The sequence below is a fragment of the Sipha flava genome, unplaced genomic scaffold, assembly GCF_003268045.1.
Source record: "Sipha flava isolate LNK unplaced genomic scaffold, YSA_version1 77_pilon_pilon, whole genome shotgun sequence".
Classification (NCBI taxonomy): domain Eukaryota; kingdom Metazoa; phylum Arthropoda; class Insecta; order Hemiptera; family Aphididae; genus Sipha; species Sipha flava.
The window spans coordinates 66,553-91,406 of record NW_020273617.1 but is presented as its reverse complement, the minus strand read 5'-3'; the positions used below and the strand labels follow the sequence as shown (position 1 = coordinate 91,406).

Genomic DNA, 24,854 nt, shown 5'->3' with positions numbered 1-24,854 from the left:
TACTCCATTACCTCTATCTTAGACTTTTACTATACAAAAATCTTCAATACATCTCACAGGTAAAATGACCCACTGACGATAAAACGTTTATACCTCCTTTAACTTCAGGTATATCTATGTTCACATTTTTGTTTCTTTTGTAAGGTCATGTTCATTTATACTAGTTTATTACATAATATAATCATAGAATAATATCGTGATAAAAGAGATGTATTCTTATTTATATATATATATTTTTTTTTCTCAGTTTTTATATTTACGCAACTAATTTTAGTAATAGCTATCATCTTTTCTATGATTTTTAATAATCAAACAGTGATAAATGTAGTTGATCTCTGATAATAGATTTCATTTACCAAAATAATTTCTCTCATATTTTAAATAAAAATATTGAATTATATTCTTAAAAATTATAAATGTAATATGCATACATAACAGTTAAGTTTTTTATCTTCTTACCCTTATTAATTTAAATACATTATAATGTATTAAACAATTTTTTTTTAAAAAAAATTACATCGATTATACAATAAAAGCATAAAACAATTTAGAACAAACGTATAATTTATTGCAACATATAATCTAAAATACACGATTACTGCATTTTAGATTCAATTTTTCTGCTAAAACAATTATTATGTTCTTCGTCATATAAGTACTAAACACGTACACGTGAGTAACTACGTGTATAATGGGACTACACTCTAAGAAACTTTACAATGAGACAATCATAATTCATAACACTCGCTTATGATATAAGCATGGATAAGACTGGTTTTTATTTTTGTATTATTATTATTTTATAAAGCGCATTGTTGACAGAAAGGAGTGTATGATCAATCTACTTTCACACTAATTCCAAGAAAGGTTGTGCCATTCACAAAGGTCACAAGTACTATAACCTCTGTGGGGTATATCGTATATGTATGTACATTTCATGATAAACAGCATAAACTATGAAGTCAAAAAATAACGATTTGTACGAATTAAACGAATATATTATTTTAACTATACATCTATATGTCAATTTAATATTTAGCGAAAAAACCATCACAACATATTATTCTGTAATATTTACAAATTCTACTTCAAGATTAAAAAAAATGATAATATTCCAGATCCAAATCTCTTGTTGTGCTAGTGGTCTTCGATTAAATACATGTTGGACCATTGATAAATCATCTCACTTAAAAAACAATTCGAAGCGAAAGTTAGATATAGTATTTATTTTACTTATTTTTATTTTATACACAACGCACTATGGCCCAAAGTAAAGTATTATATGGATATTGATAATGATATATAGTTATAATTTTAATTTAAAATAAATACTAAATTAAATACGCCATGTAATAAAATAATCAAAAATCGTTTTATGAAAATATGAAGTAACGCGTACAATTGCTACATGAAGCTTTTGGTGAAGATTTACGATTTAAAAGTAGATCATAAAATAAAATATCATCGTAAAACATTGCATTTTTTAATTTTTTCAGAATCAAAATGTATAAACTATATTAAATACAGAAATTAATTCCCATATGATTTCCTGTTAAAATGACTATAGTAAATATAAACTATATGAAAAAATGATGAACAACAGCTAATATTACAAAAGGCATTAAGTTAAAAATATTTTTTAAGTTTTATACATGTGTAATAAAATTTAGTTAATCGACATGAAAAAATCTGTTGAAAAAATCTACTTCTAAATATGAAAGAACACGTACTTTTTTCTATTGTCACACTTTAATTGACCATTATATAAGTCAAGAATGTCTTTGGATTTAATTGAATTCCTCAATACGAATATTATACCAGAAAACAATGGTGATCTAGATAAGTTCTAAATCATAATTCACATTTCTCAAGTATTTAACCTATTTATAATTTTTTTTTTTTTGTCTTCCGGCTTCATCGTTACATATTACCAAGTCTAGACTTTTTCTCGTTGAACATTTCCTAATGTAAAATCTATTTATATATAAATTTATATATATATATATATAACTTACAAACGTAATATATAATGTAACATATGATTACATATTGTTTGTCAATATATTATAGTGTAAACAATAGATCGTTTTTCATCTTTTTATCCTATTACTAGATACCAGTTGGTGATCACAAAAGAGTAGAAAATTATGAATGAATCAGCAAACGTTCAATGTAGGTATGTTTAAAATTTTGAATGTACGTGATCCCGTCTCTTATTGCACATATAAATTGCTACAATATTTACACAATAAAGTGCAATTTAAAATAATTACGCCCATGAATATGTATTTATAAACATATATTAAATATTTATACAATGATGTTTTGTCATCGAAGAAAATATATCGTAAACTACATGTTATAAATTGTTATAAATTATAATAGGTATGTATAGCCAGACCATTAATTCCATACCGTTTAAAACTTTCCAATAATAATCTGAATAGATTCATTTCGACAAAGTAGAATATGTATTTGTTTTTGAGTTATTTTTATAAAAAATAAATGCAATTATGTTAACAAATTAACAGTTAACAATAAAACTGGTATGTGGAGTGTATTACATGATAAATATTCTTTAAATAAATAATTTATTATTTCGATACCAAATATTTTCAAAATATATTTTATAATTTCTAAGTTAAGTAACTAAGTTATGTAATTTATACAACCTCATAAATTAAATATTATAAAAATGAATCAATTGGAATATTAATTAACTTTTACTAAATTAGAACTATACTTTCGGATAAGGATGTGTGAAGAGGAGTAGGGACCCTAACTTGAGGATCAACTAGAAATATATTAGTTTATAAACATAGTTTAAGTAGTAAATGTGGTTTTTTAAACATATTATTTTAATTAAAATTTTTTAAACTAAAATTAATAGTTAAATGTTTTAATATTATTAAAAAATTAATTACGGGAAATGTATTCAAAAAACCTTTTTGTAGAATATTCGGTACATCTAATAACCTTTAAAAAATTAAAATACGGTACTAGTACGGTTTATTTATTTTTATAATGGCTAAAATTTTTAAATTGGTTTGCTTAAATAATTAGAATATGTTTATTATACAAATATTAAAACAAAATGGTTGGTCTCGATCAAAAGATAATACAAAATAATCAACTTACTACTGTTAACACTCTTAAATCTTAGACTATAAAACAAAGATATCAGACAAATTATTTTACTACAGGATTTCTACTTCTATCTACAATGACGTACAACCAAAATCTCCATTCATCTATCCATCAACGTTAATGCTTATGACTTACAAACTGAACACTATATATATACAGTAGAGTATAAGATTTTAACAATATTCCATTAAATAAATCAATCATTATGATGGCGTAATATCAATAAGAGAACGTAACACGGTTTAAAACACACTTGACATTTGTTATTTTGTTAAGAAATCTTTAAAAGATCAGACCACGAAAGAATAAAGTTGAACTTTTATTTTATGATGCATGTCAATTTAATATGTTTCCTGCAGATAACATTATGCGAATTATATAGTTCTTTAATAGTCATTATAATTGATAAACGTCAATATTGAAAAAAAATGTAGTCCCCTATACATTAATATGTAATATTTAATATATAAAAAATACACGAAACATCAAAACTATTAATACTTTATGTCACTTAGAGTAAATACTTAAATAATAGAATAAGAGTATATTAAGTATACATAAAACAAAACATGACAATTAGTATTTTATTGATTATTAAACATTAAATCGTATAAATATTTAACAAAAAAAAAAAAATAATTTTTTTGATTTGTGTTTTATCAATTTATATTGTATTTTTTGGTATATTATAAATAATAACTGTCTTTAAAATTAAAATATTATTATGGTTTCGTGAATTTTTTAAAAACATTTACTGTTAAACTATGGTAGTAAATATATATATGTATGATTTAAATATTTAAAATAAAACTATTTTAAAAACTGTAATAAAATAAAAAAAGTTTTTGTATGGATTTCATAATGCAAAAATTATATTCTAAATAAAAATATTTAATATATACTCGTATATATATGTGCAGGGTGGGACACTAATCTAACTATCGTTAAATTTGTCCAGTAGAAGTCTACGTCTGATTTTACACAGCAACCTGCTTTTTTTCGTTCAGGCTTCTTTTTTAATGCTGAACCCATTTCTTCAAAGTCAGTTATCCATATTTGAAATATTTATATATCCAAATTTAAATATATAATTGAATCGCTTATTACAGAAACCCCGTAAGAGACAAAAATTTCAAAACATTATTTTCCACTTGCTTATATCTTTTTAGTAGACACATCGATTTTTGCAGAAGCCCCATCTTATTTACGTGGCCAATTCGCGTCTTTGAAATTTTTGTTTGGAGCAGAAACCCCTAAGTAATGTCATGTAATACAAAAAATACAAACAAGTGAAAAATATGTTTCGAAATTTCTGTCTCTTACGGAGTTTCTGTAATAAGCGATTCAATTATGTTCATTCAATTTTTTATTTATATATGAATAAAATAATAAATTAAAGTTATAAGGGTTTATACTGATTGATATATTAATTTCAACTTTAATATAACTTTAGTTTAACCAAAATTATAGTGGGGTACTATTAAAAATGTATGATATTCTTGAATATTATTGGACAACTTAACATTTTGTCAAGAAGACTACTTATTTCACCAATGCGTTTCTTAAAGAACAACATAGCTATGTAATTATCATTGAGAAGGTGGTTTGTGATGTCGGTTGCGCATTGAGTTCAAAGGTTAACATTGCGTGTGGATTCGACAATGCGAAGAAAGCATAACGTAATATCCAACACTAAGAAGTAATCACTCATTTATTTTTATCGTATAGACATAGATAATGGAATAAGTTAATTACATATTAAAAGATTCAGAGTACATAAGTAAATACAGTCTACAATAATAGATTTGACCCTTCCTGTCGCAGGGCTTTTACGAAGCTACATTTATTAAAAAACTGTTTTGCTAAATATAGGTTAACGCGAATAATATAAATTGTTACTGTTGAAACTATTATAGCCAAAGGTATAATTTATAAGAGTGTACTAGAATAAACTATAAACTAATCTGAAATAAGAAAGAAATTTAAAGACTAATAAATAGAAAGGAAAATATAGGCATCAAAGATATTTATTTTAAAATTATGATTTATATTTATAATAAGAATAAGAATGTTAACTCGTATACAAATATGTTTTAAAAAATTGAGTTGGGTGTAATTTATTGAATTCATAAAATAATTTCTTGGTACATATTTGCTATACAATAAAATGTAAAATGAAATAAGAGTCTAAGCATTTTTTGAATAACATAAAAGATAAAACCAAATTTTTATTTTTATAAAGTTGAAAATTTTTTAAACATTTAAAAGATAATCATTTTTTAAAAAAGAATATTTACACACAATTAATTTTCTCTAAATGTTTAAGAGTTTTTATAAGAAACTAAAAAAAAAAAAATTTTATGGACTCTCATTTTAAATATAAGTATATAAGTACTATGTTTTATTGATAATAAATTACCAAAAACAAGTTAGAATAAATTAATGATTCATGCAGTTAATTTTTCTAGAAAATTAAAATATTAAGTATTTAATCTATAAATATCTTAATGGTATTTTAATTTTATTTACTTTAACAAATAATGAAAACATAAATGTGTGGAGAACATTATAGTTATGAAATACAACTTAACACTGGGTACCAGCCGAAAAATAGATTTTAAAAATTTTAAATAACAATTATTCAAATCTTTTAGTATCTGATAATTTAATTATAACAAGATAGTAGTAAAAATTGTTAACATTTTTTGAAACTTAAGGAAAATTAAGAAAAATAAATTGAAATAGCTAAAGTACTACTAAAATATGAGTGTAAGTAAAATAATAACTAAGAAATTATGTAAGTTGTTCAAAATAAAATATTTGTTATACCAAATAGTAAAACTGGGCAAGTTAAAGATTTATTTAACTAATTAAATTAAGTTAATCTAAGCAAATGTAGTTTAAATTAAGTTAAAAGTTAACCAATATGTTTTTTTTAACTTCGATAAATTAAAAATTAACTAAATTAAAATTAACTCAATTGAAAAAATAAAAATTACGTTTTCTCATCGTTAGTTAGCATTCCTACAAATGATATAAATTTAGGTATTTTTTAAGTTCGGAGTTATTCTCACGTTTAGAAAACAGAGCATTTAGTATTTAATTAACTCTTCTATCGCTCATCAAAGAGGTAACTAGAGATGAAATAACCTGTAATTTTTTAAAAGTTGATTTCAAATATTAAGCCTGGTTAGACACATGTCTATACGTGGCTTTAAAACCTAGTATTTTTTTATAAATACAAGTGGTACTCTTTGATTAATACATATATTACTTCAATATAAGGTATATCTATTTCATATATATATATATATATATACATAGTAAATCTGTAAATAAATTAATTTACTCCCACTGATTTTTTTTACAAACAATACAAAAACCATTTTTATTAAATTCCTACAAAGACCTCTAGTAAATCTCTAAATTAATTTTTCTTAATTTAATTATTTTATCAACTATATTATACAAACTATTATAATATTATTTCTCAGATAAACGGACAAATGGAATAGATAAATGGAGAATTGGTTTTAAAAAAAATTAATCATAGTTTTTTTACTCCTGTGTAAATTACCTGAGGATAACACAATATATACATTAAAAAAGTTACTTTTTAAATTAAAAATTAGTTCCAAAATAAAGTTATGAATAATTAACTTTGTATTAACTTAACATTTTAATTTAATTTAAATTTTTAACACGTTAATGCTTAGCCTTGCATAATAGTATAAGATACAATTATTATGAAATTTATACAAAATACCCGAGTTATTAATATTGAATAGGTATTTGTAATTTATTCAACAATATTTATCAATTATTCAATTTTAATTAAAATCATAATATTTGCTCGAAGAATGGGTTAAAAGAATACAGCAATTTAAAAAAATATATTATTCAAATATATAAAACTTAAATATCTTTTAAATATATATTTTAATATTTATTTATTTGTATGATTAAATTCGTACTTTCCTTTCGGGGCGGAGCAAAATTGTATAGCTAACTCTACGGGGGAATGTATAGGGAGAGGTTCATATTTAAAGGGAGACACAAGTCAATATGAAATCAATTACAAAGGTTTGAGTTTGTTGTTAACATTACTGAAAATTGATTTTCAAGAGCATTAAAGCCTTAAATTTGTACTTAGATTTTCTAAGACTAAGAAGTGTTTTACAATTTTCAAAGAAAATAAATAAATATGTTTGTAAAAGAAAGATTTATCTGTCTTGTTTTATTCACGTGGATAATGGTGATCGAAGGTCGTCCTCAAGTAGATTCCATGATTAAAACATCAGAAAAAATAGAGCCCGTAAGTAAATACAATATAATTCTTTAGTTTTATTATAGTTCTTTCAAATAAAATACTAATTAAATTTAAATATTGATGAAATATAGTTTTGACTCAAATAGAAAACAAATTTAAAACCATTATTTTTTTAATTAAAATTATATTTTATCCTTAAGTTTAAATTTTACTAATTCTAAATAATCAAAAATTAAAAATATTAAGTGACAACTATAATTTGATTTATATTTAAATAATATATATTATAATAAACGATAAAATGCACTTAAAACTTAAAATGTACTTTTTTTTAGTAAGTGGTGTATTTTTTATTTACTACAACTTACTGTATTACATATCAGCAAAAAAAATATAAAGAACATGCTTTAAATGTGTTAGTCTTATATTAATTCCTTAATACTTTTAATTTTGAAAGTATTGTATTTTTCAATTAAGTACTCTGAAAATATAATATAAGTAAGGTTTATTTACTCTGTACTTTATACTTTAACTAAATTTAATTTGAAAGGATAATCTATTATAAATAATTTTAAAAAACACTTTTACCATAAAAATGCTAACAATATTTATTACTAAAAAAAATCGAATAATTACCCTAATACCTTGATTATTAAATAACTACGATTAAAAAAAATAAATAGTTTAAATGCTTGTTCTTTTTTAATTATATTTAGCACGTTCTATCATCTTTTAATTATATCTAAATATTCGGCATAATGATATATTTATTATAAGTTTTGAATTACACTATTAATTATTATAATCATAATTATTACATATTTTTTACAAAGTATAAATTATTATAAAAATATTCTATATAGGTATTTAATAATACTAAAGTACCAAAAAAAATATTCATTTAACATTTGAATATTTTATTTAACAGTCAACATGCTATTTCATATACATAAATGAACTTTGTAATATCTGAATAGATTAATAACTTAATAAATGATTACCTACTATAGATGTTGTTTAATAAAAGCATTTACTCCCCGAAAAAACAATATTTTTGTTCCCTACCTCAAACACATTCTCATCTATAAAAATCTCTGAACAATATTACGATGAGTATCAGATACTTAATCCTAAAATAAAATATAATTTTAATAATATTACTTTTCTATAAAATGTATTTAACATTTAAATAGTAACTATTCAAATACTTGATGTATCGCAATTTAAACATTCATTCTAATGTATAAATTTATATTATTTTTGAATAAATATAATTTAAAAATTCGATTAATTATCAAAATAAATGGATACATTTAGGTTTAAATTAATTTACTAATTTTAAACTCCTCATAATTAATTTGAATATTATTATAAAATGCTACATGGGTTAGAGGAATCGGCAACTTTATAACTGTTACATTTTGATAAAAGTTTTTAAATTTTTAACATTCAACCAATTTTACAAATACTATTTTTGCTAGTTTTGATATACATAATAATAAACTTAATAAATTTTTTCAAGTACGAATATCAATACAAAGTGGAAGATCAAACAAGCGGAAATTATTACGGACAAAACGAAATTGGTAAAGATACAGGTCGCATAGAAGGATCGTACTTCGTGTATCTTCCGGATGGTAGACTCATGACTGTCTCATACTACGTTGATGGAGAAAGTGGTTTTGTACCAAAAATCACCTACCAAGATAACGCAAGTCCATTCAGCAACAGTGGAAAAAGTGTTCAGAGAAGATAGATCAATATTATAAGCAAAATTATTTTATTCTTGTTGAATTATACATTCATAATAGAGAATTTCATAAAAATTATGAATGATGGGATGTATGTACTTCCACAGCACAACTGTACATTCATAATTATATGTAAATATAACTTCATTATGATACCAAAATATTATTGTTATTTGTTTATTTTAATATGCTGTATTTCGTATATCGAAAAACTGATCAATATTGTTCATAATAGACATTCATTCCATTCAATATAATTCTTACATTTATAATTATTTACGTCAACACTTAATGTAATTATGTATGATTTTTTTCAATTATATTGAATTGTTTAAAATTGTGTATTTTCTTTTATAGTTAGGTATTATTTTTAAAGTGTAGACATACGAGTAAATGGCTAAATTTTAAAAATTGTATAGCAAAAATACAAGAAATTAATGGATAATACATTTCTTACATTAAAAGGATAATATGAATTAATATAATAGATATAATCTACAGAAATGTATAAATATATTTATAACAACAATAGTTTATATATTTAACTAATAACTTGGTATCAGTGTTATGCTTAGATAAAAAAAATTATCTAGATATAGATAGATAAAATAATTTTTATCTAGATATTTATATAAGGCATTAACGTTTTCATCCGTTTGTAGGCGAACTCCTTTAGTCTTGGGTAATGATTTTATTATGTAACGATCCATTTCAAAATATAAAATATTTCACCAATAAAATAAAATTGAAAGTCGTAGACAAAATTATGAAAAATATGAAGACGGTCTGACGATAAACACTGAACACGTTGTGGATGAGAGTGCGCTGCGTATAGAACAAATTTTTAATAAATAACCTACGTTTCACGCCTAATATTTATTTTGTGTACAATAATATTATGTAGACACATCAAAGTACGAATACATAGAATTGAGGTCCGGTAATGACAATTATTTAGAGTACATGATTACATGAACAATGGACATAATTTATAAATAAATATTGAATTTAAGGCGGTCGAATGATGATGGAGAACGATCAATTTCTGTGTAGGTACAGTATAATGCGTATTGTAATACTGCTATTTTCTTATCGACAATTATTTCTGTATTTTAGTATTTATAAACCATCTACCACGCAGCTGCAATAATAACCAGTTTAGACCTATGATACGTTATCTCTGGTTCTAATATTCTTATAAATGCTCTTTCGGCGTTCGTAATACCACAGAACAATAGTAATACGGGCAAGAGACTTCCCCGTAAGGGCTATACTATGAAATTATAAATAATTCTCACTCGCATACATATTATGTAGGTAATATATGTATATATACATAATAAATTGTCATTGTTCATAATTAATAATAAATGATATGTAAAACTATTTTAGAACCAATTTCTGCAAGTAAATATACAAATGAAATTTATTATTTAGTTATTTATTTTATATTGAATAATAAAATTCTAGATTAGTTATTACTAATGATTAGCTACAGATTTTGTGAATTATCTAGATAAATTTATCTGAAGCACTGCTTGGTATTTATTACCCATCTAATATAATTTATTCTGATAAATTACATATCATTAATTTTAAATAGTAAAAACATAAATTATACTAAAAGCAGATAGGAGGTAGTTGATAATAATAATAAGTTATATCAAGTAATTTTTAGTTAATATACAAGTTATTTATTATAAAGTATAAAAGTATTGGATTCAACAAAGCATAATACGTTAATCCTTATTTTAGATAAATTGGGTAAGGTATAAATTTAGTCATACCTAAGGAGCTGATTTAAATTTATATTATTATTAAAAATTATAACTTTACTCATATTTTAATTATTATCTTTAATATCTACCTATACTTATACATTTTTTTTTTTTTTTTGCAAAATTTATTTCATACATAAATATTAAATTAAACTTAAAATTAAAATCAAAATATTAACTTACAAGATGACATTTTTACCAAGGATAACGGAATAATAAATATGACTTAACGATATGAAATAACAATAACTATTTACAAAATATTAACTGTACCCACTGTACTACACTTAAAAAACGTTTTCCGATACCAACTTAAGTAGGAAATTTAATCAAATTATAAATTAATACATTTTTTTTAGAATTAATAATATAACATATTATTAGTTATATTGTATGTTAGTGGCTAGAAAAGCTAGAATATTTTCGGAAGGTGTATAGACCAGCGATTCCCAAACTCTTACGACCACGGAACCCTTAGGAAATATTTTTTGTTAACTTACTCCAACTTGATCTCAATTTTTAATTTATTTATTATAAAACCTATACTCCAAAAAGTGTTTTAAAGATAGTTCATGATCATTATTTACTACATTTACTGTTTTCAATATTCATACACAACTTGCGGAACACTGGAATAGACTTTTAAGACATATTGTGTACGTTTTGATGAAAGTTAGGATAGAAATATGTTCACGAGAGTATTTACTAACATATTTAAACGATTTAATCTAACAATAAATAATTCTGTTTTTAATTCTAGTTTTTCATGGTATTTAGTGACATTTTATCATAACTATAACAAAATATAAGAAGTATTAGTATGTATGTTTGATCATATTGACAACATCGAATAAAATGGTAAAATAACTTGTAAAGTGTACTGAAAATAAAAAATAAAACAAACACATTCCATAAGGAGTTGTAAAAGACTAATAACTTGTAAGTTGTAACACATCATTGAATTATGAAAGGTATTCATTTATATTTTTCAAATAATTTTATCTTACCTTCATAGATTTCTTGGTCATAATAATAGCAGTAGCAGTTGTATCATATTGAGGTCTTCCGGCTCTTCCGACCATTTGTAATATTTGACATTTACTGTACTCTTTATAGCCGTTAAAATAATAATATTCAGTTGATTTTATTATAACCAAATGAACTGGTAAATTTACTCCTATGGCTATAGCAAAATTATAAATATTATGTTATAATTTAATTCACGGTATTTTATACATGCATTTATCAAATTTATGCTTTGTAATACCTAAAGTACTAGTAGCTACAAGAATGTTTAAACAACCAATCCGAAATAAATTTTCTACAGTATTTCTTTCTTGAAAAGACATTCCAACGTGGTGACAACCAATGCCATGTTTGACTAATTCTATTAGTTATAATATTCAGTGAAATAATGATATAAAAAAATATATATATATATAAAAAAAGAAATTAGTTTAAAATTATAAATACATACCTTTAATTTTATTATTATTTATTTGTGTTAACCATTCATTTATTCTGTTTTGTTTATCATCACATAACGGAATTGTAATATCATTTAATAAAATACTACAAGTAAATTCTACGCTTTTTCTTGTAGTACAAAATATCTACAGTTAATTTTATAAATTAAAATTATTTAAATTTAATGAATTTAATCTATCTAAAATATAATCTATCTCGTACTAAGGTAGGCCGCCCTTTTGAATACTGCAATATCAACATTTTTAGTTTATATGTAAGGTCAATGTCAAATTTATAATTACTGCAGGGATTATAGTTATAACCTAATACAATTTTTTGTAATTTCACTGGTCTTTCGTCTTCATTACTTCTATAAGATAATAAATTATTAATAAAACTTATAATAAAATTATTGGTTAATTTTTCACAAAATAATTTGATAAAACAGTGATTTGTCTTTAAATGGTAATTTGTTATGAAAAATTATATAACGTTTAAATATTACTTGAAGTAATGAGTTGGATCATTTTGATTACTTCTTAGCCATTTTGCAATATCTTCAATATTTGATACTGTAGCAGATACAGCCACAAAACGTAAAGTAAAATTGATTAATTTTGTCTACATAAAATTTAAAATAAATTTTCAATTTTATATGCAACAATGAACAAAATAATTTCAATTTTTTTTTTATTTAAATGTAAAATGTATAGGTATGTTAACTAATTATATTTACGAATTTTGGGATAATTTTCATACGACTAATAATAGTTTCTAAGGTAGCTCCGCGATCACCTTCGTCTACTAAATTTACCTTAAATTGTTTTATATTCATCAATGTTTAGTATAATAAGGTATAAAATAATTTATCATACTTCATCAATTAAAAATATTTTGATATTATTTAATAGACATTTCAACTTTTTGCATTTTCTCGTAAATGAATCCCATTTTTCAGGAGTAGTTATTATTAATTGGTAATTATCGATTATATCCAAATCATAAGTATGTTCTGTATCACCAGTTAATTCCACACTTTTAAGTCCATAAGTTGAAAATTTATTTTTCCAATCTTCATAACGTTCAGAACATAATGATTTTATCGGAGCCACTGTAATAAAAAATTACAAATCATTAACAACTTTATTATTTTTAAATTTATAATCGTAGTCATTTGTAAATATTTATATATTAAGTATAAAAAAAATCAATATAAATGTTGTCGCTTATCGCCATGTTTTATGTACCCTTCTTTTTTAAAGATATTTTCAGAGGGGTTCCGCATGAAAAAAATATTATTGCCTGGTGTGCCGTGATATCAAAAAGGTTAAGAAACACTGATTTAGAATAAATATAAACATAGTAGAATAACTATAAATAGTATAAATATTAAATTATGATAGAGGATAGACACTATCTTATAATATAGACAGTTTACACCTTATGTGCAATGTACGTATTTGTTACTGTCTACGTTGACCAACAACTAGCAAGGTTTGAAATGGTTTCTTTTTAGTTTTGTTAAGTTTAAGTTAAGTTTTTTAAATATTACCTACTATGTATTTCAATTTATTTTATTTTAAGCAGACATATGTATAGAATTATTTTTCTTTGGGGGAAATTTTTACACCCTATGAAAATAAAACTTTTATGAACATATATGTGTAACAAAAGAGGCTTAGATCTCATGGGTTTCCTAAAAAAGGTTGGTAAGATTTAAAATTAGGAAGGGGAACGCTCCTCAATTTTTGATTAATATCGTCCCCCCACAACATTTTCCCCACTTTAACCACTGGGTATATTTATTGCATTCGTGGCTCGCCGATCATTTACCACCAGCACTTTATTGTGTAGAACTAATAGTTATTAGTTAATAGTTGGTCGTTGCCCGTTGGTGTCTCACTGTTTTACTTAATACTCGTTTATTCGTTTATATTTGACATTTGTATTCCATTATATTTGTTTTATTTTAATTTTAAATCATTCTAAGATGTCTAAATATTCCATTATGGTAAGATATTTTTAAAATTTAATTTTTAACATACCTAAGTGATTAGACAGAAAATATTCTAATATCTAATATTTATGTTCCTATATTAGTTCCTAGTTCCTAAATTGTTATTGTTATTATTATTATTTATTATTATAGGCAAATTCTCTAACAAATAAGTAGACTAGAAAAATTAATTATTTTGTTTTACCTGAGTCAAAAAAACTAATGTCAACCAGACTTAAAAATACCGAGATCAGTATAAATAGTAATCAAAATGATAGTGATAAAATTAAATATATATAAATTTGCTGAACCTCTCTCACCATAAAAAGTTAGAAAGTTAGAAAGACCACACTCTCAAAGATGCTGTGATTTCATCAAATACTAAACAAATACGAACATTGTTTTCCATAATTTTGTCAACATGTTTTCTATCAACACCGATTTATTTATGGAACAAATATAAAGATCACATGGATAAAGGTATATTATACAAAAGGGTCTTAGAATATCAAATGCAAATTTTCAAATTAACGAAGAAGTGTACAATGAAGCATTAATTTTTATTGAAGACATGTGCTTAATGTTTACTAACAAATGATTAATACAATTAGGAATAACAACGCCCAATCGCCCAATTCACGCCGCATTTAATCAAGAGTTAAGACGCGAAACCCAATACGATTCCGAGGCATAAAAAGAAACGTTCCCCTTTTAAACGAGCAACAAAAATATGCCTACGATATGCTAATGAAAGTAGTGAACGGCGAAACTGACGGATTTTTTTTCTTAGATACTCCCAGTGGGACTGGGTAAACGTTTTTAATATCATTGATTTTGGCAACGATTCGATCGCAAAATGGTATCGCAACTTGCTATGTCAGGTATTACAGCTACTTTGTTGGAAAACGGTCGAATAGGTCACTCAACACTCAAGTTTCCGTTGAACATGCAAATAAATGAAACACCAACTTGCAACCTTTTGAGAAATTCTACGATGGCCAAAGTGTTGCAGCAGAATAAATTAATAATTGGGGATGAGTGCGCGATGGCACACAAAAAATTTTTGGTAGCATTAGGTCGCACATTGCAAAATTTACAAAGAACCAAAACCGGTTTGGTGGTGCAATAATTTTATTGGCAGGTGATTTTCGGCAAACACTACCAGTAATACCGCGATCAACGCTAGCCGACGAACTTAACGCATGTTTAAATTCATCCATTTTATGGAAATACGTTAAAACACTCAAATTAAATATGAACATGCGAGTCAAATTGCAGAACGACCAATCTATCTGAAGTTTTTTTAAACAATTGTTCGATATTCGTAATGGCATAATACCTGTTGACTCATCGTCTGGATACATCATATTTTCTACCAATTTTTGTCACTATACTGAAACTAAGACCGAACTCATCGAGAAGGTATTCCCAAACATTGTTAAAAATTATAAAGATCATATATGGTTGAGCAAAAGAATTATATTGGTTGAAAAAATGTTCATGTCAACGAAAAGAATTTTCAAATTCAAAATAAGATAGGTGGCGAATTAATGACACATAATTCGATTGATTTCATTAATAACCAAGATATGTTATCAACTATCCAATAGAGTTTTTAAATTTGCTGGAATTGCCTGAATTACCACCTCATAATCTGCAATTAAAAATCAAATCGGTAATCATTATGTTGCTGAATATAAACCAGCCACGTATTTGTAATGGCACCCGACTTGCGGTGAAGGAAATTAATGAAAAACGTCATCGAAACCACAATTTTGAAAAGGAAGTACAAAGGCGAAAACGTTTTAATTCCATGGATTCCTTTTATTCCCAACGACATGCCATTCGACATCAAACGGTTGCTATTTCCAGTGCAGCTGTCAATAAATAAATCTCATGGGTCTAGTTTCTAAGTTTTAGTGGCATCAATCTTGAAAATCCATGTTTTTCACTTAGTCAGTTATACGTCACCTGTTCTCGAGTTGAAATACCAAAAAAACTATTTATTTACGCGCAAGAAAAAAAAACTAAGAATTTTATATATCATAAAGCATTAAAATACTAAACACTTTTTTAAAATAATTTTTTTATTAATTATACCAATTCGAATTCAATATTCAAAATTAAAACAGAAAAATTTCTGTCAGATCAGCTAGTTATTAAAGAAGTACATAGTTTATAATAAACGAACTGAAGTTGAATGACATTGTAATATTTATATTAAAATAAGTGTATATTATTTATATATTTAATTAACTTATAAAATAAATAAGCATTATAAGTCTTACCGTATATAATTTTTGAATTTTCCAAATTGGTACAAGACTTTCTGAGTGTTTCTAAAAAGCGAACAATAGCTAATTCAAGAATTACTGTTTTTCCAGTTCCGGTTGGTGATGATACTACAATCGATTTGTCTATGTTTTAAATATAATTATAATTATATATTGGACAAGTTTAATATATATTACTATACAAGTATTTACTACACATATTCCATAAAAAGTTATTAATTGCTAAAATAAAATATATTTTAATAAAAAAATACCTGTATGCAAAATAGTACTGATTGCTTTTGTCTGTATTTTATTGAAATACTCAAAATTTGAAAAAATATGTCTATAATTTTCAGCTAAAAATGGTCAACAAAATATATTAATAGAAATAATTTCTTTTTAATTATTCCAAACTTCATAATCGTTATTTGTTTAATGATTTATGTCTGATAAGTTTATAAATCATTCATTTTCAATAAACGTCGGTAAGTAGAAAATTATCATCAAACCAAAATATAAGTAAAATTAAATCATGAATAATATCAATTATATAATAATTTCATATACAATTTATTAATGTTTAATTATTATAATCTTATTAATATTCATCAATATTCTTACAAATTATTTTAACTAATAATATGATAAAATATACATTAATCAATTATAAATTTAAAAATTGTTTATTTATTTGCTGTAAGAAGATACCCTAATACAATATTCCTTATTATCAGAGATTAATATTTATAAAATGGACATTACAATCATAATTTAAATAAATTCAAATACACTTTTTTGTCATAATATTTAGTTTAATATCATCTTTGTGAACTTACGCAATTTATTTACTGGATATAATAACTTATGACAGCTTGATGAATTTGTATTTTCGTTTCGGTCACCTTTACAAAACCGAATCATATGATTAATTTCTCTAATAAAGTCATATATATATGGTTCCAGAAGTTCTTAAACTATTAATAATTTTTTGTAATCATAATTTTTACAAATTACATAAAGTTACGAGGGTTGGTAAAACAATAATTATATTATATTTTATTATAATATCCAACTATATACTAAATAATTTTGTAATGTAACCATTACCCCGTACTTTTATAAATAATTGACTAAAAAATAATGTATATATTATTGTAGAAAAAATATACTAAAAAAGAAAAATAAGTTATGAAATAAAATTTAAGTAGATGTTATATAATATAAATTGAATATGTATTAATTCTGACTATTTTGTAAACCATAATCTAAAAACGATTAAATAGAGAATAAATCAAAGAAGGACAGTAATTAGAGTCTTATTTTCGTTTAATTTTTTATCGAAATATTGAAGATATTGTGATATTATATTTATGCTCCAATAGTTTCATAAAACTTCGATGAATTTCAAAAGTTTTGAATTCGCAAAAATCAGATGCATTAATATAATTGGTATTAAAAACGAAAACCATAGTATATGTATAACCGATACAGACATGAAAAAAAAATATACAGTTATGATGCAAAAATTGTGTTTAAAAATATCTATAAAATTACGAATAAATAAAACGATTGTTCTTTCAAAATAATATGATAAAATTATGAATTTTTATTTCGAAGCCGGTCGTACTTTACAAGTATAATAGTATTCCAGGCTAAGCATTTATTTATTTCCATACATTAACTATTTGTTTACTTATTTATATATTAATAAATTTAATTTTTATTTTATTATACACATTTCACATTTTCGTAACCTTTACCGGCGATTATAAAGTTCATAATCCTACATGCATGGCTATTGGTGCATACAATGTGAGATATAAGGATCAAATCTACCCCATTGCCTATTTTTACGTATTTTAGATTTAATAGATTTACGTATTTTATATTTTACATAATGCGATGAATATTAATATTTGGCAAAATTAAAATATAATGTAAGTCATGGATAAGAATTTGTTAACGCAAATAAATGATTGCATAGATTTTATAATTTATCCAGTTATATAGTTTTAGTCAAATTTTCTTTTACGAAATTCAATTTATTTTAAACTTATGTACTATAATTGTAAATCCTTTATAAATTATAATTATTTACTTATTAATTAATCTTAACTTAAATAGTACCTATTAATAAATACGTTTCATATATTCCTATTTTATCTATATGTGTATTTACATTTTCTATGTTATCATTATCTATATATACATTATCTATATGTGTATTAACAATAAACTATAATTATCATAGAGTATTGGTATTAATATTTTTATTAGTATTCTATACATTTGCCCACTCAACTCAAATTTCACATCTATACATCAGTCCGCATTTGTAGCAATAATAACCAAGTCCAATCATTTTCCCCTTCTTAGCTTTTTACAATTGAGAAAATGACCATTTACCTACATATAATAATAAATATGTAAGTGTATATGTTCCCAAGGGCGTCCATTAGAAGAAGATTTCCCTCTCTCCCCCGACTATTCCATGTCTATTATACATTTAAACGTAAAATATTATAGTTATTAGTTAAAATTAAATATATATTAAATTTATTATGTTAGCAAATCTTATCTTTCATGGATAAAACTTTACCACAGGAGAACGAATTCTGAAAATCATAGATACTAATTATTAATTTATCGATAATCATCGTCGAGAGGCAGAGAAGCAGCGATCACAGGTCCCGCCATGGATTTTTGATGATGGACGCCCATGTCTGTGCCTACTATTTAAATGCTAAATCTTAGAAATTAGAATACGTACAATTTAAATGATAATCTACACAAATAATAACTATTGTAACAAGATTTTATTAATTTATTTTAATTTACCAAGTTCTGAATGATTTCTGAGTGTACCATTAAATGTAAAAAATCTAATATCATCTATATTATTTTTATTATTGTTCATGTCGAATAAAATTGCTCAAACTCGGTCTTGCTGCTATAAATAATTACTTTAAATAACAATTGTAATTCAATTAACAAAATTCGAAAAAAATGTTCGACGTTTAATAAAATACATTTCATGTAACAAAAGACTACTATGACAGGGGAAAACTCAAAATTATTTTTGGCGCAAAATATAAAAGTGAGGTTAGTCTATTATATTTTTTTTTAAGCTAAGCAACAGTATGAAAAATTTAATTTCAAAAAATAAGTGAAAAATCGTGAGTTAAATTGTTTTTGTTTGTTTTTTATTTTATATTGAGTTATTTACTAATTTTAAATTTGATATATATTTTTTTTTATCAACTAATTTTAGGTTATGTTCAAAGAAATATAATTTTCCCGCTTTTTCGATCTTATCAATTGAACGGAACAAATACAATTATTACATACGTACGATATACAATAACTTTGATACAGATTTGAAACAGAACGAGAAAACTGTGTTGTTTAAAAATTGTTTTAGCAGTTAATTAGTATCGAAAAGAAGGTAATGTCGGAAACCAAAGTATTAGATTTTCCACGATATGCCCATGTTGAAGGGCATACTGATATATGTTACTCAGAGGATGGCAGGTAAGTTTAATGGGCTCTTTTAATTACTGCAACTTCTTTGTAGCTTTATTTAAAAAGCTATTTTTCAATACGAGTGATTCAAATTTTCATCATTATAATTTTAACAGATATTTAATAACCTGTGGTCAGGATGGAGATATAAGAATATGGGATGGTATTGAGGATAGTGATCCTATTGAAAAATGTGTTGGAAGTGAAGTATTCGCCATACATCAAATTGTAATATTAATAAATTATGTATTTTATGATTAAAATATATTGTACTCATTTTTCAACTTCTTAACATGTATTAATAAAAAATGTGATTTCTTAGGGGGATATGTTGTATGTTGGCAATGATCATCATACACTTGAAATTTACACATTTCCAAGTGCAGAGTTAACTGATACTTTAACTCGATTTACTGCTTCAGTTTGCTGTTTAGATTCATCTAAAAATGGACAGCTCATTGCTGCTGGTGGATGGTAAAACAATCCCGATAGCAATATTATGAAATAAATTATAGTTTTATTTACAATTATTTTTAGTGATTCAACTATTCAAGTGGTAGATAAAGATACTAAAAGCATAATGAATTTTAATAGTCATAAAAGTCCAATTTTATCTGTTAAATTAGACCCTTTGTCAGAGTTTTTGGTAAATCAATTTAACTCTCCTTTTTAGTTATTATTGACTAAGGGTAAATCATTTCTAATATAAATAGGTGTCATCAAGTTGTGATGGATCTGTTAAAATATGGAGTATAGAAAACAAATCCGTTATAAAAGAATGGACTAGTGTTATTCCAGTAAGCAATGCATTTCAGCATTCCAAAATCAAATGTACACCTGCATGGGATCCTAAAGATGGAAATCTATTAGCCATACCTTTTGGTAAAGAGATAAAACTATTCCAAAGAAGTTTATGGAGAGAACTATTTTCATTACAAGACTATCGATTGTCTGACCAAGTAATTTTATTCTCAAAAAATTGTATTATTTAAGTTTTAAATTGTAATTGTTTTATTCACATTTTGGTGTACATAATTATTTTTTATAACAATGATACCAATCTTGATTTTATTTAAATCTTATTAAAAATGCATTATTTATCAAATACCTTTTCATAAAATTAATTTGAATACAATTATTTATTTATATAAATTAATTTTTGTTTATTAGCTTATAATGCTAAGAAGTATTTAAATCGCTCAATATTTATTTAAGATATTGTATTATTTTATTTTATTTTTAGGAAATTACTGTTATGAGTTGGTCAAATTGTGGAAGGTATATAGCTGCTGGAACAAATACAGGATATGTTTTTGTATGGAATGTATCATCCAAAGTTATTGTATTACATGCAGAGTGTAAAGAACGCTATTCTATAAGAAGTTTAGCTTGGTGTCCTAAAGATGGGGCACATACATTAGCTTATTGTGATGATCATGGCCAATTAGGTTTAGTTGAAAATGTTTGTTCAGATGATGATTTTTATAAAGATGCAGATGAGGTAATAATTAATTATTTGATTCTATTTAATTGTCAAAGAATTAATCTTAAAACTATATTATGTATAATAATTAAAATCACAATATATATCCAGTTTGGTTTTGTTTATTTATTGAATTGCATAACATTTATTTTATTTATCATATTGCATATTTTGAGATATTATAAATATAATTTTATAATATTATGTATTTATATTATTTAATACCTTACCTTACAATATAATATTTTAAATACATATTATTTTTATTGAAATGTAACTAACAATTTAATTTTCAGACGAATAATATTGAATCAAATATATTAATGACAGATGATGAATCAAATGATAATGTTATATCACTTGAAAAAATAAAAAATGAATCTGGATTTGGCAGTCAAAATGGCGTTAAAGTGTACAATAATGATGATGATGATGATGATGATAGTATTTTATCCTCCAAATATGTGCCTCAAGCTGTTATTCCCACTGTAAATCTACAAAATCCCTTTCAACCTTGTTCAACACCTATTCATCTTCAAAGACGTTTCATGGTAATTTTTTGATGTTTGTCGCTCAAATTAGTATAAAGTAGATTTTTTTGTTATTTTCTAATGTATGTATTTATGTTTAAGATTTTTAATGATGTTGGTTATGTTCGACAAACTAATACAGATGAAGAAAATGTAATTGATGTGGATTTTCATGATAACACTATTCATCATGCATTTCGTATTAAAAATATTTTAGAACATACTATGGCTGCTTTATGTCAAGAAGCCCTTGTCTTGGGTTGTGAAAGTCAAGATACTACACCAAGGTATTTATTTAGAAATGTTATTACTTTGAGTAGTTATTTTCTAATGCAAATTTAAATAGCAAATTAGTTTGTGTACTTCTAAATGCATGGGATGGTAAACGTGAGTGGAGTGTTGATTTACCTTTGGGTGATGATATTTGTGGATTAGCTGTAACTGCTGATTGGATTGCCGTTGCTACATCATTGCGTTTTTTGCGATTATTTACGCTTAGCGGTGTTCAAAGAGAAATATTATCTATACCTGGACCTATTGTAGCTATTAATGCATTAAGAAATCGTTTAGTTGTTGTACACCATTGTGGAACACGTATGTATTTTCTATAATAAATTTAATTCATCTATAAGAGCATGTTTATAAAATTATAGTTTTATATTTATTCAGCTATACCTGAAGAACAAAGTTTAAGATATTGTGTTTATAAAATTGATAATAAAGTTGAAGCTATTTATTCTGGTTATGTACCATTAGCTCCAAAGTCAACTCTTAGATGGGTTGGTTTCTCAGATTATGGATCTTTAGGCATTCTGGATTCAGTTGGAACTCTACAGTTATTATTTAAAACTTATTGGAGTCCTATATGTTATGTAGATAATTCGGTAATAAATTAATGTTTACTACTTATTTATAATTTCTTAACAAACTAAATTTTTAAATTTTTTAAGTGGAAAGATTCTACAAATCATTATTTTGTGATTGGAATTAGTGAAGCACGTCAAGATATAAGATGTATTCTTTGTAAAGGATCTTATTATCCTTCAACCACACCTCATCCTTTTTTGAATGAAATAACTTGGCAGGTGAATATTTTTACTATTGAATATTTTATTTTATATAATTATAATATATTAAATGATTCTTTAAGATTCCATTATGTGATGTAACTCAAGAAAAAGGAGAATTAGAAGAAAAATTTTGGAGATATCGTTCTGCTGTATCAATTTTACCAGAAGAAGATGGATTGAAATATGATAAAGAATTAAAAACTATGTTCTTAAAACTATTTGCTGTATGTATTAAGCATATCTATTAATGATAATAATTATAATATTATAAAATTCATGATAATACAAAAAATTGATTAAATTATTTTTATGTATTTAGTTGGCTTGTAAGAGTGGTCATGACATGAGAGCATTAGAGCTTTGCAAACTTATTAAATGTGTGCAATCTTTGAATTTAGCTTTAAAATATTCTGTGCGGTGTGGAAATTCTAGTTTATCTGATAAAATATCAGAAATTATAGAAAATGAAACAATTGCAGTTAATGAATTAGAACCAGTATACTCAACAATATTTGGCGATTCTTCGTCTTCAAATAAGTAAGTTGAATATTGTTTGCAAATTGCGATAATTAAAAAAAAATATATATCATATATATATATATATGATATATATGATATATTAGTTATGAATTCATATATACTATTTAGAATCTAATACAAATATTGTACTATTAGAACTTTAATTTTTTCTTTTTTTTTTTTTTAATATAATAATCTAAAACAAAATACATAATTGCAACAACCAAATAATTGTTAACTATATAAATAATAATAATTTATAATTTATAGTACAAATGCACATGCTTCACAAAAATCACAAGATTTATTTTCAGAAAATTACTCTACGAATAATGTTAATGATAATTATGAAGGTAAGATTTTAATTGTATTATATAATTATGAATAATGTTGGTTTTAGTTAAAATAAAAACAACATTTAAAATTTTATATTATTCACAATTAATTTTATGTTGAGGAAAAAAAAAAGAGTTTTTTATCATATATTAGTTATAATGCATAAAAACTAGTTAATTATTTTCTATTTATTTATTGTAAATATTATGGCTGTAATTTTTATTATATATATATATATAATTTTCAAAGAAAAGAAATGATAAAATTTATTAAAATTTCTAGAACCATCTAGTATTTTGACAACTATAAAAAAGAAAAAAGATATTGAACAAATGAATGAATCATATGATGTGGATCGAGCATTTAATCCATTTAAAAAAAAATCTGAAGGACAAAAAACATTTTCAATAAGTAATCTTACACCCACAGGACAAGTAATTTTTATTTTTATATAATTCATCTTACTGGTATTTAAATATAATATTTTTTAAATTAAAATTGTTTTAGGAAACTGAGTCTATGTCTTCAAATCTTAAAAAGAGAAAATCTGATTTAAATGATAGTACAGAATGCACAGATTCAGCAAATAAAACTAAAAAACCAAAAGGGGTTTCAAAACTATCATCATTTATGTTTAAAAAATAATTCATCTTTTTATAACACCTTATAATTTTGTATTTAATAGTTTTAAGATTAATTTATATATTTT

The 24,854-nt window shown here is 24.1% G+C and overlaps 3 protein-coding genes across 3 annotated transcripts in view; 2 read left to right on the top strand and 1 right to left on the bottom strand.

Annotated features, from left to right (window-relative positions):
- Window positions 1-19,802, bottom strand: part of LOC112692829 (probable ATP-dependent DNA helicase HFM1) — a 30,801-nt gene extending 10,999 nt beyond the window's left edge. Inside the window, exons 1-11 of the mRNA XM_025567629.1 lie at window positions 19,524-19,802; window positions 17,522-17,587; window positions 16,958-17,041; window positions 16,698-16,826; window positions 13,289-13,524; window positions 13,150-13,227; window positions 12,919-13,034; window positions 12,636-12,783; window positions 12,424-12,559; window positions 12,214-12,333; window positions 11,954-12,129 (exon numbers count right to left, since the gene is read on the bottom strand). Of these exons, the coding sequence (XP_025423414.1) occupies window positions 11,954-12,129; window positions 12,214-12,333; window positions 12,424-12,559; window positions 12,636-12,783; window positions 12,919-13,034; window positions 13,150-13,227; window positions 13,289-13,524; window positions 16,698-16,826; window positions 16,958-17,041; window positions 17,522-17,587; window positions 19,524-19,602 (1,368 nt within the window). The 5' untranslated portion in view covers window positions 19,603-19,802. The remainder of the gene's footprint in view (window positions 1-11,953; window positions 12,130-12,213; window positions 12,334-12,423; window positions 12,560-12,635; window positions 12,784-12,918; window positions 13,035-13,149; window positions 13,228-13,288; window positions 13,525-16,697; window positions 16,827-16,957; window positions 17,042-17,521; window positions 17,588-19,523) is intronic.
- Window positions 7,206-9,331, top strand: LOC112692830. The gene is made up of 2 exons (XM_025567630.1): window positions 7,206-7,462; window positions 8,940-9,331. Exons 1-2 carry the CDS (start codon window positions 7,352-7,354, stop codon window positions 9,171-9,173), a joined length of 345 nt encoding a protein of 114 aa, XP_025423415.1. The 5' UTR covers window positions 7,206-7,351; the 3' UTR covers window positions 9,174-9,331.
- Window positions 19,803-20,005: 203 nt separating the features above from the next.
- LOC112692828 (WD repeat and HMG-box DNA-binding protein 1) lies at window positions 20,006-24,829 on the top strand. Its single transcript, XM_025567628.1, has 16 exons — window positions 20,006-20,216; window positions 20,324-20,435; window positions 20,530-20,681; window positions 20,745-20,853; window positions 20,921-21,166; window positions 21,451-21,708; window positions 21,987-22,241; window positions 22,323-22,507; window positions 22,567-22,814; window positions 22,890-23,104; window positions 23,171-23,305; window positions 23,371-23,514; window positions 23,610-23,827; window positions 24,080-24,162; window positions 24,428-24,579; window positions 24,653-24,829. Exons 1-16 carry the CDS (start codon window positions 20,134-20,136, stop codon window positions 24,788-24,790), a joined length of 2,733 nt encoding a protein of 910 aa, XP_025423413.1. The 5' UTR covers window positions 20,006-20,133; the 3' UTR covers window positions 24,791-24,829.
- The last annotated feature ends 25 nt before the right edge of the window (window positions 24,830-24,854 follow it).